This window comes from Myotis myotis, unplaced genomic scaffold (genome assembly GCF_014108235.1).
Source record: "Myotis myotis isolate mMyoMyo1 unplaced genomic scaffold, mMyoMyo1.p scaffold_m19_p_6, whole genome shotgun sequence".
In the NCBI taxonomy this organism is placed as follows: Eukaryota; Metazoa; Chordata; class Mammalia; order Chiroptera; family Vespertilionidae; genus Myotis; species Myotis myotis.
In genome coordinates this window covers 4,560,841-4,580,444 of record NW_023416368.1, presented here as the reverse complement: position 1 = coordinate 4,580,444, position 19,604 = coordinate 4,560,841, and the positions used below count along the sequence as shown (strand labels likewise).

Sequence of the window (19,604 nt, the reverse complement as noted above, 5' to 3'; positions counted from 1 at the left end):
GCGGAATATTGTATCTTGCTGTTATTTGTGTGTGTTTTTCTCGCCTGTGAAATTGGTCCTTATTGTTTAGAAACGGAGCGGCGTGAAGTAGATTAAAACCACATGTGAGCACAGCTGTTCTCAGCCTTCTGAAAAAGAGGCTGGACACCGTGAAATAAAGATTCGTGAAGCTGTATTACATCCAGTGCAGAGTAGGAGAGACCTGCAAATCAAAGAGCCTTTTTATCTTTCCTGGGTGTGAAGGGAGTAAAGGGACATAGGTATCAACCAAACAGTAGTTTGTGGCCTGGAAGCAGAGGGGACAGCACTTGGAATCAAGGGACAGGAAAATAGCACTTGGAAAACTCTCAGATGTTGACGGAGTAAAACCATCCACATTTTCATCATAATGGTTGTGTATTTAATATCCTTTATATGAAAACAACTTCGTATCCAATTTGCTTCATTTCACTAGAAAGCCAAATGAGACAGGGCAATTATTGGGAGAACAAAGGCAATCTATGCATTGTCAAAACGCTATAGTTGTTCTTCAGATAACAGTTAACTAAATTATGAGTCAGAGTATCATCTTATTTGCCCTCAGCATGTTGTGAAATTGGTGTCTTTTTCTTTTCATAATGTTTCAGAATATATCTTTCAATTTTTGGAAGGAGGAGCTCAGCACATCCACCCCAATCCCTTTGAATGTCAGACTGTTTCAAAACTTAATTTAAATTTAAGCAATAGTGACCGCATTCGGAAATGCAGGTTGGTTAAAGCACCAATCTTTTACACATCCCCCGAGCGCCCAAGAAACCTCTGGCATATGTAGAGTAAGCAGTGGGAGTAGGTTAGCCAGTTAGCCAGTACTGCCTCACTTGCTCCATGCGTTCATTTAATAAGAATTTAAGAGCTGGATCTATTTCACATATGCTATGTGTTTTAATTCCCAACTCCCGAAGGTATTGTGACCTTGCATTTAAAAATACTTTGATATCTTTTTCTTTCTTTCCTCATTAAATTTGGGGACCCTTCCCCCCTATTTTTCACTGTCGTGGTTTTGAAACAAATGCCTAAATGAGTGGGCAAGTGATGATATCATCTGTGCCTCTTTTCTTTGTTGCTTAGCAGAAGAATTTATAATAATCTCTCTAGAAGAAAATCATGGAACTCAGTGGAAAGTTTCGTACACAAAGCCTGTTTTATTAATTTTATATAGGATTTTCTTTTTATGTCACTGTAAGAGAGTGACTGTTGGGCTAATGTTTAAATTCTGTATCTTTACAGTAGGGGAATTAAGTTAGTGCTTCTTAAAAAGGACACCATATGTAGGAAACCTGACATTTTACACAATTCTAATATGCCTGTGTTCCAAACTTCAGTCCCGTAGCTCTGTTGTAGAGAACAGATGTTGTGTACTGATACAGATGTTTTAGCACAGATAGTGCATACTGACTTTATTTAGACTGAGATAGCTCTAGAAATCTTCTATGAGAGTTGCTGAAAATAGGACCAACTTTTATATCATTGAGTTATAAATTTGAATTTCAGAGTAAATACAATTTTCTAAAGGGAAAGGAACTCTTACTAAAATAAATTCTATTGCTTTAATATTAAAATGATTTATTTCCAATGGTGGTGGTGGGTATCATTTTTTACAGTATTTAAACTATTTCTAGTTAAGTCAGTTGGACTGTGGTGATTTGAGTAAAGACTATGCACTATGCATCTCAGTCCTTGTCACCTTTTCAAAGGATTATATGGGCCTTTTCCTTTAAGGGAGATTTCGTAGCGCATGATACAACATGCCAGAAAGAAGAAATAGATAATGCAAACTAGCTCATTTTACTCGGATTTATAATCAAATACCTCCTTCCAAGTAAATTACCATCACTTGGGGTCAAAATGTCTTTTGGCAAGTTGGGCGATCTTTAAATATTACCAGTCTTGGAGATTCAGGGTCAGCCAGGCGGTTGCATAGAGCCAGGCTGGAGCCTTCCTGCCCTCCCTGGTTCTTTACTGCTGTGTTTGGATGCTACCAAGTGGTTCAAAGCCGTACAGCAGGGGAGCCGCTGAGATCTCTGGTGAGTAGAAAGTTGTCCTACTTCTAGAAGCCTCCTGAGGAATGGAGTAGGGCGCATAGCAAAGAAGACAATTTAAACTCGGCTACAATGAACTCTGTGTGTGGCTGTTCAGAAAGGATGTGATTTTCTCTCCTCCTGCACTCTCCCTGTCTGACTGCTGACATGGAATGATCCTACAGGCTTTCTCTTTTGCTTGGCTTAGTTGTGCCATAGGATGGACCTGGGCTTCTGTGTTGAGGTAACTTCCTTTGTGAGCAAGAAGAGGGCGAGTAGTGGGGGGTGTTTGTCTTTGTATTACTGGGCAGAGTGTGTTCTGAATTTTGCACCAGTGTCTCCTTCCTGGTTACTGTGGCCCAGGACTTAGGGTCCTCAGCACTGTGTAGGCCGAGTGTACGAATGTATGGATTTTGAACAGTGTGACTACCCTTTTTCAGATTGGGGCTTGGTGTTGGTGTTGGTGTTGATTTTGTTTTGTATTTTAAGGGGAGGAGGGGAAAGGGAAATGAGGACAAAATCTGATGTGCTCATAGCATTGGACTGAACTCTTTTTCACTCTGACCTCTGAACTGAAACCAACTCAGTTCACACTAAACGCCGGCGTGCCTGGTCCTGATCTTCATCTGCCCAGTTTATTTCCATAACCTGTCCTGGTGCGGAGGAAGTAGTGATTCTCCCCCCGCACATTTGTGATTGAATATTGACATTGTTTTGATTTGCTCTGAAAATTCTATCAGCAGCTGTCACAAAGGAGAAACTTGTCTTATGTCATCCATGATGTAAGTCCATAATTACCTGAGCAGCCCCCTTATCTTAACCCTGAAAATTGAACACACCTTCTTTTGAGGCCGTGATAACCGAGTAGCCCTCTTCAAACATTGTCGAGACTCTAATTTTACCTGGTGAGAGGTGAGAGAAAAGGGGGGAGGGGGGCAGGAAGAAAGTGACAGTAAACACTTTGTGTTATTAGAAGCTTTAGGCTCCTAAGCATTTCTTTAAAAGATTCTCTTAACTCGTTAACTTTGTTTTTTTAACCATTGTATTAAGGTGAACATATTTTGTGGCTGTTGTGACTTAATTTTGTTTGACACACATTCTTGACAGTGATTAGTAAAGGAATGAACTACATGTGACAGAAAACAAGCAGCAACCAGGTAGCAAATTAAGTGCTTTTCTGTAATGTTTTACATTTCACATTTTCTGTGTATAACTTAATAAGTAAGGTATTGCCATATGGACAGACAATAATACTACTTTCCATTGAGAAATGAAATCTGAGCAACATTTAAGTAGTAAGGTTTTCTGACTTTGTCAACAGTTTGTTGATGTTAAATATTAGGGACCTCTTTGCCATATAAAAAAAGTGAAGGAGGTGCGGGACATTTGTAGAGATCCATTTTGTTCATGTTTCACATCCAAATTAATAATAGTATATAGCAGTGATGGCGAACCTTTTGAGCTCGGCGTGTCAGCATTTTGAAAAACCCTAACTTACCTCTGGTGCCGTGTCACATAAAGAAATTTTTTAATATTTGCAACCATAGTAAAACAAAGATTTATATTTTTGATATTTATTTTATATATTTAAATTCCATTTAACAAAGAAAAATCAACCAAAAAAATGAGTTCGTGTGTCACCTCTGACACGTGTCATAGGTTCGCCATCACTGGTATATAGTGTACCTCTTGCTATGTCACTTACTTTTCTGTGTTTTCTCTCTGTTACATAATTCTGTAGAGAGGTGACAGCTAATAGTTCCATAATGGAAGTCCTTTGGACTATGGAGTAATACAATAGGGAGCTGGCGTGAAGGCCTTAGCCTTGATCCTGTACGAGATCCTGGAATGTGTTCTTTGCTGACTGTGAGGGAGGCACTGCTGTCTGTTTCATAGCTGTTATAAAAATATCCAAGATTGTCTTTGCTTTCAGTTTAGCAACAGGAAGGACAGAACAGTTACACACTTATGCACAAGATTACTTCTTCCTGATACGCATGGAATTGCCCAAATATTGTACACAGTTGACTCATTTATCAGCTGTACTGGCCTGATTTGTGAATTTCTCTGCTCGGTGTTTTTCCCCCTCCTGTGGCTACTGTCCTTGCTACCAAAGTTGAAAGAGGGAAAGGAGAGAAAACTCTGAATTTGTTGCTGTTCAAATTCGCAAAAGGAATACATTTTTAGCTGTTTTTAAACTAGTTACTGCTTTCTGCATCAGACAGTGAGAGGGTCAGGCTGCCCCTGGGCTTTCTTACCGTCTGACGGACAGACCTGAATTCAGCCCATGCCTGTGCACTCCATTCTAAAACAGGCCTTTGTGTTCTTCTGGGTCCCACCAGCTAACAGTAACACATCAGTGGAACTCTGAAGGAAAGCCTCTCCATAACCTCTTTCAAATCCAAATGGGCTGATGCTAGTCGACAGACATTGGGAAAGAGGAGGAATCAACCAATTAAAGGACCCTTTTTTAATCCTTGAGAAACCAACAGTCGAGTGCAAATCTTAATTCGGAAGAACAGTCATGATTAAGTGAAGTATGAAGAACCTAAAAAATCCAATTTCTACTGGCTGTAATATTACAAATAATAAATGTCTGCCATGCTCAGTTACATGGAGGTATTTAAATCAGCCACTTGATCTCTTTATTGTGAATGATTAGAAGCTGTTGGCTTATTAACAAACAGACTTTCCCAAATTTTAAGAGACTTAAAAAGCAGCGTTTAGGATTGTGTTCAAAGCTGGCTCTGCAATTCGAAGTTCTGGGGCTTTAGGCCAGTCACTTCTTTCTAGAAGTTGGTCTCCTCACCTGAAATGGAGGGATTGAGGGATTGAACTTCATGATCTTCAAATTATCATCAGCAATTCCATATAGTCTCTGTGGCATGCTCTTCCTAAGTGACAGAATTGAAGGTTTTGAGAATTGAAGGCCTGAAAGTCGCATATAAACTTCATGTGAGTCCTGGTGTAGCAGTATTTAATATTGAGTGGCTTGTAAAAGGGATCTAACCAAGAATCAGATTTAGTTGGCTGAGTGAAGGCTTTGTTCGAGACTGCATCATTTCTTTTTGAGCTAGGCCTAAATATATTATGTTTAGGAACAGTTGTTAAACTTGACCTCACCAAGTGCTTCTGTTTTTGGTTTGTGGACCGCAGGCCTCTTCAGCCGTGGGAATTATTTGATGGACCTGTGAACTCATTAGGACTAGGTATTCCAGTTAGATGATAGGTATGTCTTTTGCATACGCCTGATTATCTTCCAAAAGCATATGGATGCTGATCTCCTGAATTAAAATACATTTAAAGGTGTTGCTGAGTCACAGTAGCCTTTTATTTTGTGTGCTGTTCTTTAACTTGTAGTAGTCACTGGATTGGGGTTGGGGCTTCAGTTGTTACCATGATGGGGGGCCTCTCTGAAAGATTTTGATCAAAGTGGGTCTTACTAATTATACAAGGTTATGAGACACTGCTCCAGAGAGCTTCCGTCATTGTTCTGCTTTAACCGCCTACCATTAGAATAGCCATCTTTTCCCAAAGGAGCAGAACATAAAAAGGAATTTGCTAGAGGAAATGGTGAGGAGGAGGACAGAGAGGACTGAGGGGACGCTTGCCGACCGGACCCGAGGTTATTCTCTCCTCCACCAGGTAGCATTTTGAACTTTGTCTCTGACATCTGAAGCCGTCCTTTGCCCTTTGAGGCAAGGCTAGGAGTGTAGACTCTTCAGGCAACATCTGGCATGACGCTGGGGGCAGGGGGAGCCGTATGGCAAAAGGCTGCCCCTGGAGTTGGGTAACATGGCAGCCCTCTTTAGGAGGGGGAGCCGGTCTTCTTTAAGCCACGTGGTTTGTGGAAGCATCTTACATCTTACTTTCTGCTTGTATTCCAATCCCATGTCATTCCATGTACCAGGTAGCAGATTGAAGGCCACAGTAGGCACTGGTGGACATTTCTCCTTTTTTGAGGCACTTCTGATTTTTATCCTGTGTCCCTTCTGAAAAGTGTCTCTGCCTTAAATCTTTACAATAGCCTTTTCCACGAGTTTTGTGCTCTCCATTTCACAGTGGAGAAGTTGAAGTTCAGAGAAATAAAATAGCTTCTGTAACGTGGATCCTGTTACTGGTACCTAGAGGATCAAGATAGGAACACACAGCTCCTGGGTCTATAGCTTAGGTAGTTATTGTGTAGCACTTAAGAGGGCAACAAACCTAACAAAAGGTGAACATCTTTGTCTCAGTATATTTTAGACAGAGAGTAGGCATTAAAGTTTCTTAATTTCTAGTTAGGAGACTGGGCACAAAATTTTAGAACTATGTTTTATCATAATCTATAAAAGATTCAGATCTCGCGCCTGCTGGCTTCTTATAGACAGGGCCTCAGTGGGGCGGAGGTCGGAATAGTCAGGGAGGAAACTTTTCCAGGCTGGCTTTTCTTTCCTTGGTTCTGATTCACCAGATCTGTCATGAGACCAAAGCGTGTGTGCTCCCAAAGTGATTCAGAAGTGCTGCGCTCCCTCCCCACTCCACCCTCATTCCCTTCTCTTTGGAGTAAGTTCCTGTGAAGTCTGAAGCTGTGGGAGGCCATGCCTACACCAAACACCTATCAGGCATCTACTCTGTGCCAGGCACTATTTTAGGCTGTTTGTATACATCAGGGAAGGAAAAACAAAGACTCCTGCCTCATGCAGCTTATCCTCCATATGGTTAGCAGATACCTTTGAATGCCTGTTGATTATTTACTTTTGAAGACTAATAAGAGAAAGACTTGGTGCCTTAGGTATCAACAGAATGTGTATTAATTAAGCGATTAGAGTTGACAATAGGTGTGTGTGTAGAAAGCCAGCCAGTGACTTTGCAGATTGCCTTTTGGGGTTTGGACTTTAGTCGCCAGTCTTAGGAGTGGCTTATCTCTCTAAACTTCTCAATCTCTTACAAACAGCTTAACCTGTGGTCCCCAGGGATTTCTTAAATTTGTCTTGATCTCTTTTATTCATGCTCTATTCAGTACAGAGAGAAATTTCTCAAACCACTTTACCTTAGGCCACTTATACAATTCTTGATGCTCACTCACTAGTTCTTTTAAAACATGCCTCTTGTAATATGTCCTGCTTTTAATCAATCTTTGTGTGAGGTAGGAGAATTTTAATTTGCTGCCTTGGCTTTTTCTTAAAGCTTTTCTACTACCAGTTGGTCTGTTTTCCACCTTTCCCCCCATTATATTATCCTTAAACAAACACACAGACACCCAAAAAAACTGCCTTTGACTGGTTTAGTTTGGACAAAAACTATCCCTAGTTTTTTTAAAGCTAAAAAAATTACCATTAATCACTGGTATCATAACATCCTCTTAAGGCAAGTTATCTTGTTGCTCTGTCCTCTAAATGTAGCATCTAGAGTCAGAAGTCTTCTGGCAGGGCTAAAATTAGCCTTCCTGCTTGCTGGCTTGTTGTTCCTCTTACTGGCAGTAGGAAATCTTTTGAATTCCTTAATTAGGTCAGCTCTGTGCTGGCCTCTCTCTAGACATTCCCTTCTGCCTGAAATTCTGAGATGCTTTTAGATCTTGCAACTTTTCACCTGCCCTGAGTTAGATTCAAAGCCATCCTTTTATAGGGAACCTTCCACAATCTGTAGAAACCCATATCATTGACTTTGCTTATCTTACAGATAAAGGTTATTTTCTTTTACCACTTCACAATCTGTTTCAGCTCTCATATCTCAATTGAAAAATTAAATGTGATCTTTTTGTTCAAAAGGAAGATGCTCCTAGATTTTATTAAAAGGGAAAGTGTTAAGTTGAATTTTTGAAGTTTTCATTTTTAAAATAGTACTTCTGCTTTGCCAGTGTGGCTATTAGAAAAGTATGGAGTTAGGTTTTTTCCCTCTTCTCCCCCCCCCCCCCCGCCCCAGGGAAGAACTATATTCATGTTTGTAACCAAAACACTAGCAAATTCTCATTTCTCTGAAGCTGAAAAAAAAACCCAGATGGCTACTCCCTTCTCCAAGGTTCCAGTTTGGGTCTTATGTGGCTAAAAGGAATCCTTCCTCTCTGTCTCTCACAAGTGGAAATTTGTTGGTTATCTCTGGTTTATAGCTGGGGAGGGGGAATGAATTAATATTAATTGAGCACCTACTCTATACCGGGGATTTTTCTGGGCATTCTGCAAAAATTGTCTCATCAATTTCTCCCAATAGCCTTTTGAGATAAATGGAAATTTCCTTGTTTTACTGAAGCTCAAAGAAGGAAAGTAATTTGACCCAGGTCACAAGATGGGATTGGTCTCACTCTCCACCCTGTTCACTGCATGTTCCATGGCAGAGGGACCACCCATCACTGCTTTGCTTCATTCATTCATTCATTCATTCATTCATTCATTCATTCATTCAATAGCTATTATTGAGCACCTTTCCCTGCTCCAAGCTCTGGGATGTAAGATCCCAAAATCTGCCCGGAAAGATCTTGTTGCCCTAGAGCAGTAGTTCTCAATCTGTGGGTCGCGACCCCTTTGGGGGTCGAACGACCCTTTCACAGGGGTCGCCTAAGACCATCCTGCATATCAGATATTTACATGACGATTCAGAACAGTAGCAAAATTACAGTTATGAAGTAGCGACGAAAATAATTTTATGGTTGGGGGTCACCACAACATGAGGAACTGTATTAAAGGGTCGCGGCATTAGGAAGGTTGAGAACCACTGCTCTAGAGGAAGAGATAGTTTAGAAATAGGTCATTTAAATACAGTGTAACAAATGTCCAGGGGGTTGTATGGAGCACGTGGGTTATCTGAACCTGAGAGCAGTGGCTTATGATAGGAAAACTAACCACAGAAGGTGGGGCTTACGAGGGACACTAACTGGGCAGAAGGGTGAGGGTTTGAGTGGTGAGATACTAGGGGTAAAGGGGGAGGAGGGCATTCTAGACAAAGGGAGGAACTCAGAAGTAAATGTTAATGAGCCAGTGGTTCTGACGGACTGGAGTACCTAATATGGGAAGGGAAATGGCCGTGTGGAGAGGTGAACTTGGAGAGATAGGCAAGGAAAGTCAGTATTTTTGTAAGCCCTGGCTTTTAAACTGAAAGCCAGTTCTGTACCAGAGAGGGTTTTGTTTGGCCTAAACTCTTTGTATGCATTTATTAATTTAAATGACTTTTTTGGGGGGGGAGTGGGGGGGAGGGAAGCCTCTCTAGTTGATGTCAGTCCCTGCCAGTCCCCCCTTGTGGTATTGCATGCAAAAATCTTTACTGGAAGTTGATTGTATCACAGACAGGTCAGGAGGGAGAATAAGATTTTGATTTGGGGAATTACTTTCAGGTCAGTAGAATAAATTATTAAAAATAGTTATCTTTATATCATTCAATGGTAGAACATATTGAATACATTTTTGTTAGTACATATTGATATGTGTTCTGCACTTGTATAAGCATAAAGTTGGTACTCCAAAACTGAATTCATTACACATTTCTTGAGCCTTGCTATACACTGTCTAGGCCCCCACAGCACCTGCCAGTCTCCGGTAGCAATGGTAAAAACAGATGTGGGAAGGCAGGTGGCACCTCCTTTAAAAAAGTATTTATTGCCCTAACCGGTTTGGTTCAGTGGATAGAGCGCCGGCCTGCAGACTGAAGGGTCCCAGGTTCGATTCTGGTCAAGGGCATGTACCTTAGTTGCGGGCATATCCCCAGTAGGGAGTGTGCAGGAGGCAGCTGATCGATGTTTCTCTCTCATCGATGTTGCTAACTATCTCTCTCCCTTCCTCTCTGTAAAAAATCAATAATATATATATATATTTTAAAAGTATTTATTGCAGCATGGCTTTGACACACTTAGCATGAAATAAATAAAACTAGCAAGAGCAAGGTAGCAGGAGTACCTAGGCGACAACAAATGTATGTGTATGTATATACACATCTATGAGTTATGTGTGTAAATCTTGGATCTACCTTAGACATGGGCCTAAGCCCACACATATCCCTTTCCCTATTAGAAATTTGTAATGATGTTCACTGAAGACCCCTCCCTTTTCTTTGGAGTATCAAGTTTTTACAATGTGAGTCAATTAAAACATTAACTTAGAATTTCATGCTACTTGTCACTTTAGAGGATTGCATGGCTATCCACCTGTATTTTGGACAACCTGGTAGCTATCCCCCATTGTCATTCCTTGGCCTGCACCACGCCACCAGCAATGCTGGCATGATTCTGAAAAAGGTCACAGCATGACATCTAATAGCCCTGGAGAGCATTTGACAATTTTGCTGTTTGCGTGTTTGAAAGGGCAGCCTTTATTGTATCATTTCCTGCTCAGTCATCAGTAGCAATAATACCTGCTTACTTTTTAGAAAATAACTTTTATCTAATTTTGAAAGTAATATGCACATATACTGCTAATATATTAATTTCCTTCTAGTCTTTTCTTCTTTCATCTCATTGACTAGGTTACTTTAGTTAATGTCTTAAAAGAATATGATAGTACATACTGTTCTTTTGAGCACCTCTTCCCCCAGCAATTCTTAGTCAGTCTGGTTGGTAAATACTGGTTCTCTCCCAACTCGCAAATGCCTAGCATAGAATTGCCTAGTTGGAGTGTGGCTCTTTTCAAGGCTGTAGAATTTGGTAGTGTGGTTCCCAGAGTTGCACTGTATCAGTTGCCTATATTTGGCTAGGTTGAGTCATGTCACCAAATATAGCCTGTGCCTTCTGCATGATGTATGCCAGGCTCCTGGCTCCAAGTGCCACAGCTGGCCTCCAGAGACTGACTCTGCTGTGTCCTTTAAGATTGGGCCTGCTGACCAGGCAGTATTTCTTCCTATTTGTAACACAATCAATACCAAGATAATTCAGAGATTGTTTTCTTTACCAAATAGGTTCACTTGTCTGAAATCCTAATGCCCTCCTTCTCCCTTGAGGAATTAAATTCTAAATGTGCCCAAACCTGGGTTATGTTTATAGATAGGATGTGTTATAAAAAAATAACAGCCGCTCTAGCTGGTTTGGCTCAGTGAATAGAGCATTGGCCTGCGGACTGAAGGGTCCCGGGTTCAATTCCTGTCAAGGGCACATGCCTGGGTTGTGGGCTCGATCCCCAGTAGGGGGCGTGCAGGAGGCAGCTGATCAATGATTCTCATCATTCATGTTTCTATCTCTCCCTCTTCCTTCCTCTCAAATCAATAAAAATAAAAAATAGCAACAACAAAACAAAAACCACAACCACTGAGTTATATTTATATTTAGATATAGCAGTTATTTTTCTTTTATTTTGCTTTATTCAGTTGTGAAACGCCAGTGTTCTAAATTCAGGGAATGAACTCACTGAATACTTGCCTGGTACCCCAACAGGAAACTCAAGGTGCTAGTTAAAAAAGGCTCTAGTTCCTAAAGGGGTTATTATGTAAGAGAGATAAGAAAGCCAGTAGCTGAAATAATTACCTAAGAAGGTTGGCTGGGGCAGCAGAGCTAGAAATAAAATTTGGCGAGCTGATCTAAAAAGGGGGTTTCCTTTTTGGGAATGGTGCCCTGAAAAAGGTGAATCTGAAAAGAAAAAAAAAAGACTTGAGAAATAGTCTTCAGAAGGAGGGGATTGTGGGTAATGTACCCATGGAATAGAAAATGCCAAAGTGCCCATGTATATTGGCGTCCACAGAGCAGAGGCTGTTAAAGCAGAGGGAGCATGTGAAAGGCTCGTGGAAGACCTGAAAGACCTCAAATGGGAGCTCCGGGAAGGTTTCCAGAACGAAAGTGCTAGGTATCATCTACGATGGATGTCATGAACGGGTGACTCAAGATATTTTAATTATAGAAGGAATTTGCAGAAGGATAGGGCAGACAGGTTAGGGAAGCATTAAGAAAGCTTAAAAAATGCTGTGTCACTGCTTATATTTTTAAATTGAAGAAGAAAGCATTACCCATTACTGATTGTTTAACAAAATGTCCCAGATGTATTTGCTACTCAGAGGCCAAAATTGATTCCAACCTGACCAGGTCGAAACTTAAAAACAAGGATCACCTTTCAGAGTTAAACTCTGAACCTTGCCAGTGATTCTCCGGGGCCCTATTGTGTTAGCTGGAGGCTAGAATGACTGGTTCAGACATCTCAGGAGCAGAAAAAACATCAAAGGCCCTCCTTGGGAGGGGCGCTGTGAGGCGAACTCGAGAACTGAGGGAAGGGACCCTTTTGAGCCCATCGAGCTGAAACAGTCCTCTCCTTTCCTTAAAAGTCACCCAGAGGTGAGTTTCTGATGCGGCGGAGCTTGATTTCTTAAACTGGGCCAGCCTGTTTGGTCATTTGTCTCACTTACTCGCCCTTGCTTGGCATCCAGGAAAGGCATTAGAGTTCATGTGGAACAGCCAGGACTTTAACTGGAATGTTGGCATTCGAAATATTCAAATATCTGAATATCCTCTTCGAAATAACGAAACATTTCCTCTTCACTTCAGTTAATGAAGTGACACAGATGTCTGTCTTAACTTACATCATCCTTTTACAAAATGTTTTAAGATAAATAAAAATGGTATGTGTGATGGCTCTGTTAGTTCAACACCCGAGGGTTTTTCAGTTACAAATGTATGCTGTGCTCCATTATAGGAAGTCAGCAGCTACTACGAGTTACGTCATTCTGAAACAGCTTGCCCCCTTCCGAGTGTTTAACTGTCAAGGGTCATGTTCTTATTCCAGCATCTCAAGTCTTTTTTTTAAAAGCGCACTTGTGACAGGTCAGAAGATCTGGGCTTATAAGTCCAGCAGTTCAGGTGGAATTCCAGTGGAGCTGGATACTGGGCTGTGTGATTAGTATTAAACAATGAAGCCATTTTTAGGAATAAATTGAAATGTTATTTTGTACCTCTTCCTTCCTCATCTCCAACCCTACCTCCACTCCCTTAATAGGAATAAGCTGAAATTTTAAATAGAACAATTAACAACTTAATGACAGTAAAAACAATCCTTGTATTTGATTGTAAATTGCAGGAAAATTATTAAGTTCAGATTTTGTTTCATATTAGAGTCTCACGTTTTGGATATAGATTAATTAAAGCTATTAACAATGGAGAACAATGTTCTCTTTTCACAGTGTGAGTTCATTTCTGTGGAGACTCTTTCAAAGAAGCAGGATTTTGAGAGGTTGAAGGCTGGCTGAGGCCTGAAGTTCCTTTCTGGAGTTGTAAACATGGCTGTTGGATCCATAGGCCCGCAGGTTAGCTCTGGTCTCCATAGTACTCAGTGGAACCGGGTAGTCTTCCCGGCATGTTGGCAGACTTGCCCCACCCAGCCTCAGGGGATGGGAGAAACTCTGCTTACCCACTTTTCCATAGCCTTGGAGAGTCTCCTATGGTTCTGTGGGGTCGGAGTTTAGAATTACAGTTGTAATTCTGAGTTGGTTTTAAATTCTCACACTACTCATTTATACAGTGCTGGGATGGACTATGGTAGCTACTTACTAGTAATAGTCAGGTTCCCCTGTCCATTTCTTACATGAGCAAGACTTTGTTGAGAGTTCTCCACCATTCTTATGAAGGTGGGTGCAGATGGGCACGTGGAACATGGAGACTTACAAATGTTTCCATAATGATTTTTGTCATGTATAGCATAGAACTAGGTACATGGTGTGCATTCAGTAAGGATTTGTGGTCTAGATACCTCAACTTAAATGTAGAAATTCTCCCCTAACAGAAATAGGATTCCTTGCCCAGCCAGTGTAGTTCAGTGGTTGTATAAGGAGGTCCAGTTAGATTCCTGGTCAGGGCACATGCCAGGGTTGCTGGCTCGATCCCCACTAGGGGGCGTGCAGGAGGCAGCCAATCAATGATTCTCATCATTGATGTTTCTATCTCTCCCTCCCTCTCCCTTTCTCTCTGAAATCAATAAAATAAAAAAAATAAAGAAATTGAATTCCTTATAGAGGGAGAAACCATTTCCAGTGCTATCCTCCCTTTTTTTGTGGTTACTAATTTAGAAAAAGTTGCATCCTCCAAAATGTTAGTACCTTCACAAATTCTTTTTTGAGGCAAATAGTGGGTGTCCATTTTAGGTTCAAAACCTAGTTTTGAACCACTTAAAAATTCAAGGGAAACTATCCCAATATTTTTTTGAGTGTCTGCTGTGCTCTGGGCATTGTGCTGTGTGTTGTGTGCTTTGATATTTTCTGTCACATGTAAATACAGTATGTTTTTCTTTACCTTCTGTACTGATTCTCAAAATGCAAATTTAAACACATTAGCATATCTGTACATGTAGGCACAAGCCTGGCACTTTTGTTCTAAATCATAGAAAAATATTACTGCTAATTACATACTTCTAAAAAGCAATAAAAAACTATATATTTGAATTTTTTTCACATGTAGAGGGCTAAAAAAATGTGAAGATTGTCATTATGAACTGGTAGTAAAACATAATGGTATAAAGAAAATTAGTTTGCATGGGGATTTAGAAGTTAGAATGACCAAATGACTTTCCTACTTTCAGACTTTCCCATTTTGAATGTTTGCCAACGTGCTGATTGGTATGTCCTCTGATTCATTGTGGTTATTAGCACAACGAAGTTTTATCCCAAATGCAGCTTTTTTAATACCTTACCCATTAAAACAAGCAATTCAGTTTTGTTACTGCATACGCTTAAACCATCCATGAAGAAAATAAACTTAGTAACGGCCTTCTTTTACCTTCAGGTCGTCTAAACTATTCATATCCAGGATCCGATAGCTCTCTGCTTATTAATGGTAAGTGATGATCGATTTACCCTAGTGAAGTTCATAGACTGAAACCAGTTAGTATAGGTGAAAAAATATAGTAATTATGTTTCAGTAAGTAGAGAAATGGCATTAGTTTATTCTGTAATGACAATTGAAAGTTGCTATTACTCTATCAGGTATTTTATGAATAATTACTTTTCCTCCAAATTGTGGCAAGACCTTTTTGAACTTTGAGAGCCAACCAGTTCTCTGTCTTGAATTTGGTCACAGTGAGAATTATATAATGTTATAAACAGGATGGCTTAATCTAACTTGAGCTTCTGTAGAGTGACCTTCGAAATGTCAATATAAAAACCATCTCCATGTAGTTGGAGAAATGTTTCAGGATAATCAGAGATCTGAAACCAGGAAGAGCTGCCTGAGACCACAGGGGTTGACATTGCAAAGGACAAGGTCATTCACTGTTTGCTGTCTAATGAGAACAAGAGAAATGAAGTTTTATGGCCATTGCAGTGTCTTCAATAGCCAAGTAGATTACAATTCTAAGTATTACCACTGTGCTGTGGCGTTCTGTTTTTATGAGCTTATGCTGAAACAGACTAGATTTCACAGGGGAGGAGGAGACATGTAGGTGCAGAAGGAATTAAAGAATCAAAAAGGGTCTGTTTGGTAGTGCTATAAGTTAAAGTAATTGGGTGGAATACAGGGGCCTTGTTTACTTCTTCCTACTCATTTACTATTGAGTGGATTTCAAATGTTTATGTTCATTTTGCTTTCCATTTGTCAAAACTCATTTTATGTCCCACCACTTCTAAGAAGTATTCTTGACTAAATAGCTTTATTTTCATCATTCCAGAAACAAAACACACACAAAAAAACTTCTACTCCTTGTCTGTGGTCTACTGTGAATGGGGAATTAAAGTTATCTTTATGACTGGACCTCTTTTTGGCTAGTGTTGGAAGTCAGTGTTCTGAAGGACATAGGGTTGTCGCGCCAGGAAAAATGAGGAGATTTGATTTATGAGAGTGGCTGTGGGCGCATCAGATCCTCTGGAGACATGCGGTTTATAAAAACCTTACTTGTTCACCCGACTTTGGTCTTTTCATGCTATCGCTGCCAGAAATAAGGCCACAATATAATATTTCAGCAGAAATGTGTGTAGACTGAAAACAAAACCCAGTGGTGACAGTGGCATCAGGATAAGGGGAGCATGTAAAGGTTGCCTTTGTAGCTTTCCCTGGGGAACAAGCTGCAGAGTCGGGGCTGCATGATGGAAATGGCAGTGAACCAGGTTTGAGACACTGCTTTGTGATCTTAGACAAAGTGATCAATTCTTCTTTGCCCCTGTCTCCTCATGAAGCCACTGCATTAGATCAGTTGCCCTGGGTCCATCTTTGTTGAGGTGAGAAAAATAGACACTCTCTAGCGGGTTGTCCTTAAAGCTCAACTCACTTAATTTTTTAAAAACATCTCTTATGAGATTTTTCTTTCCCTCCTGCCCCCGTAAATATTTCTGCTCTTATGAATAGATCATTTTTAAAGGCATTTACTTGGCAAAGAAAAAAATAAAGGTAATCTTTTCCCAAAAATATTTGTTGGGACTAGATGTTTTTTACCATTGCATACATGGAAATTGTATTTATTATAAGGGTATACTGGCTGAGGTTCACACCGCTTTAACTGAAAGATAGGAAGATAAAGAAAGAATAAAGATATGTCAAAGAGATGTGCTGGCTCCTCAGACAAGACCCCCAGAGTGTGAGGTTATGCCTGTCATGGGCGCAGACCTAGTATTGTGATCTAGGGCTTCAGAACTTGATTTTGTCAGATTTGATCAAGTGTTAGTTCCTAATAACCAACCGACTAGGACCAGATATCAGTGTATGCATTTGTAATGGGAAATAACCCTTCTAGGTAGACCAGATGTGTGTCGACTGATAGACTTATTTTTCTTCAATAGCAAAGTAGATTATAATAGAAGATTGATTAACAATTATGAAATTATAATGAGTTGGAGGTGGAGGGGTGTTGAGACAATTTCTTAGTCACTTTGATTTAGGCATAGGCATAGCCCACTCTCTTCAGTCAAATTTATGAAACATCTTCTATGGTGGGCTGCTTCTCTAGATAGATTGATCTCATTCATGTATTGATTCTTAGGAGCTTTGTTCTAATTTTAGCTAAGGTTTTGGAAGCACATATATTGCAAATCTGGTGTAATACATTGTGCTTAATGAAGGTAAACTCAAAAGTCACAAATACCACCCATGTCATAGGATTGGGATAAAGATTAAATGCATGTAAATCATTAGCATAGGACCTGGCATGTAGTAAAATGAAAATATTTAGAGTGTCATTTTTTGGTTAGGAATATTAGTGTTAAAGATTTATAAGGAAAAAATACAATACAAGGGATTAAGAAGAATATATAAAAATTGTGGCTGAACATGCTTTCTATGTCTGTTGTTAAGGTAGATAACCTAAAACTTACTATATTCACTTTTAAAAGCAATCTCTTCATATTTTAATTCATTTTCAGTTTATAACTGAAAATAAAAGCCTAATACATTGTGTTGAAGGACATTGGAGTTTGCACATACAGAGATAAAAAGGGCTTACTCATCCAGTGGGGTGAATCACTGTTGTTGGGGTCATTTTTCCATTCTCAGTCATCGGTTCACTGGTGTTCATACTGTGCAGTGACCTTCATATACTACCCATGTCTTTTAAAGGTATTGCCAGTATAATTCAACAAATAATAATTGATAACTGTGCAAAGAATGCTGTAGTGCACATTCTAGGGAAGTATTCAATTTATTGCTGGGTTATTAGTTGTAGAGATTTTTTTGAGGGGGAATCCTTGGGTTCTACATATATAAAAAACAAACAAACAAGTTTTCTAGCTACTTTTGGCTACATATTAGTTTGCCAGGGCCACCATAACAAGTACCACAGACTGGGTTGCTTAAGTAGAAATTTCTTTTCAGTACCAGAGCCTAGAAGTCTGAGTTGATTTCTTCTGAGGCCTCTTTCCTTGGCTGGTAGACAGCTGTCTTCTCTCTATGTTTGCATGATTTTCCTCTGTGCTTGTCTGTGTCCTGAAATCTTATAAAGACACATATTGGAATAGGGCTCACCCCATTGCCTTCACCACACCATTTAGCACATTCTTGAATCATGTTAGTACTAAACATTAAATTATTGAGGATTTTATAAATCAAAACTAAGAAATAAAAGTAGATAAACATATAAATAGTATTCATTTTAATCCCAATGGGGATTAAAAGATTTTTATTTAATAATAGCATGTATTTTTGAAATCCTTTAATAGTGTACTCTTTGGTAATTAAACAAAAATTCTGAGCAGTTTATTTCAGCTGACTTAGCTAGAAGTTTTCCAAATGTAGATTTCTTTAAACATATTTAAAGTAATTTTTTTTACTTGCTACTTTATTGGATGTTTGAGAAACATCAAAAATATGCAGCACTTGATAATCATGAGATTGGAAATCTGTCTGCAAGACAGATTCCTCAGGAAAGTGGTGAGGATCTATCTGTGTTACAAGTATTTCATCATGTGTTTGCACAAAGTATACTTTGCAGTTGGTGAGGAAAAGGTGCTGCGTACATCTTTCATCCGTAAGATGAAGGGCACCATTGACCATTCTGTCAATATCTGGGTTCTGGTTACATGCGTGCGTTCACGTTATAGAAATCTTATTGATCTGTACATTTGTGATTTGTGTACGTTCTCCTATATATGTCACATGTCAAAATCTACATTAAAGATAGTGTATAGTGTTAACAGCATTATAATAAGTAGAACTCATACATTTAAACATGTTCATTTTCTGTGTTCTGGAATAACATTGTTTTTATTATTTTGGTACTCATTTATATTAATTTCCCTATAAGGATGGGCAGTTTTTATAATTATAAACATTGTATACCAATAACTGATTTTCTCTTAATGTGGGAAAATGTTTCTAAATAGTTTTCAGGATTTAATATCAGCATTTAACCAGCTTCATTTTGTGGTACAAAATCAAAGTTTGAAAGTACCATTTGAATACTTTAAGAGTATTTGAATTTGCTTTTGATCTGTAGCCTTTATTGTTCCTGAAACTATATTTATTTTTTAAATAATGGAAGCTATGAGATTTTAATGTTAGTTTTGTAGCTTTTAAAAGACTAGTCTTTTCAAATATATTTTCTCAGAAATCCAAGCAACATCTGTTAACTTTTTGAGATCAACAGAACCCAGATTTTCAAATCAATAGTTTCCCCAAACTCTCGTGTCTTTGGAGCAGTTGTATGAATAGAATGTTTTTGGACAAGCATCTGCTTTTGTGGTGTCTTTGTCTTTCTGACCTCTGTCAGGTTGACAAAGTAAAAGAGTACCTTTCCCTTCTCCAAACAAGGCCTCGTAAAGGAAAACCTAACTGCTGAGGGAGATTTTATGCTGTTTTAATCCATTTGCCCAAGTACTTTGGTGTAATCCAGTGTTTTCTAGTAATGGTAGAAATGTATTTTGCTTAAGACATAATTCCATTTTGGAGAAGACGCATGTGGCACCTCTAAGCTACACTTCTAACTCAGTTATAACTGAGATATGCTAGCTCCGCTTCCTCCTGTGTGAACCTCCTCTCCAGCCCAGACGCCCCCTTGCTCCATCGGCTTCTGTTCTGGGCCTCTTTCCCTGAGCATCACAGCACCCCTGTCCGCACCACCACCCTGCAATGCCTTGCTCTGATTTCCTTTTAAGGTCAGATGCTACTCAAATGCTACTCACCCCTCTTTCTGCTCCTTAAATCAAGACCAATTGTTCGCCCTAGCCTGTCTGGCTCAGTGGATAGAGCGTCGGCCT

At 39.6% G+C, this 19,604-nt stretch overlaps 1 protein-coding gene across 5 annotated transcripts in view; it reads left to right on the top strand.

The window, feature by feature from the left end:
• CPEB4 (cytoplasmic polyadenylation element binding protein 4) overlaps nt 1-19,604 on the top strand; it is a 54,529-nt gene that overhangs the window by 22,013 nt on the left and 12,912 nt on the right. For 4 of the 5 annotated variants that reach the window (XM_036313254.1, XM_036313253.1, XM_036313256.1 and 1 more), the window contains exon 3: nt 14,713-14,763. The exons of the other annotated variant lie outside the window; for it this stretch is intronic. In XM_036313254.1, the coding sequence (XP_036169147.1) occupies nt 14,713-14,763 (51 nt within the window). The remainder of the gene's footprint in view (nt 1-14,712; nt 14,764-19,604) is intronic. 5 annotated transcript variants of the gene reach the window in all.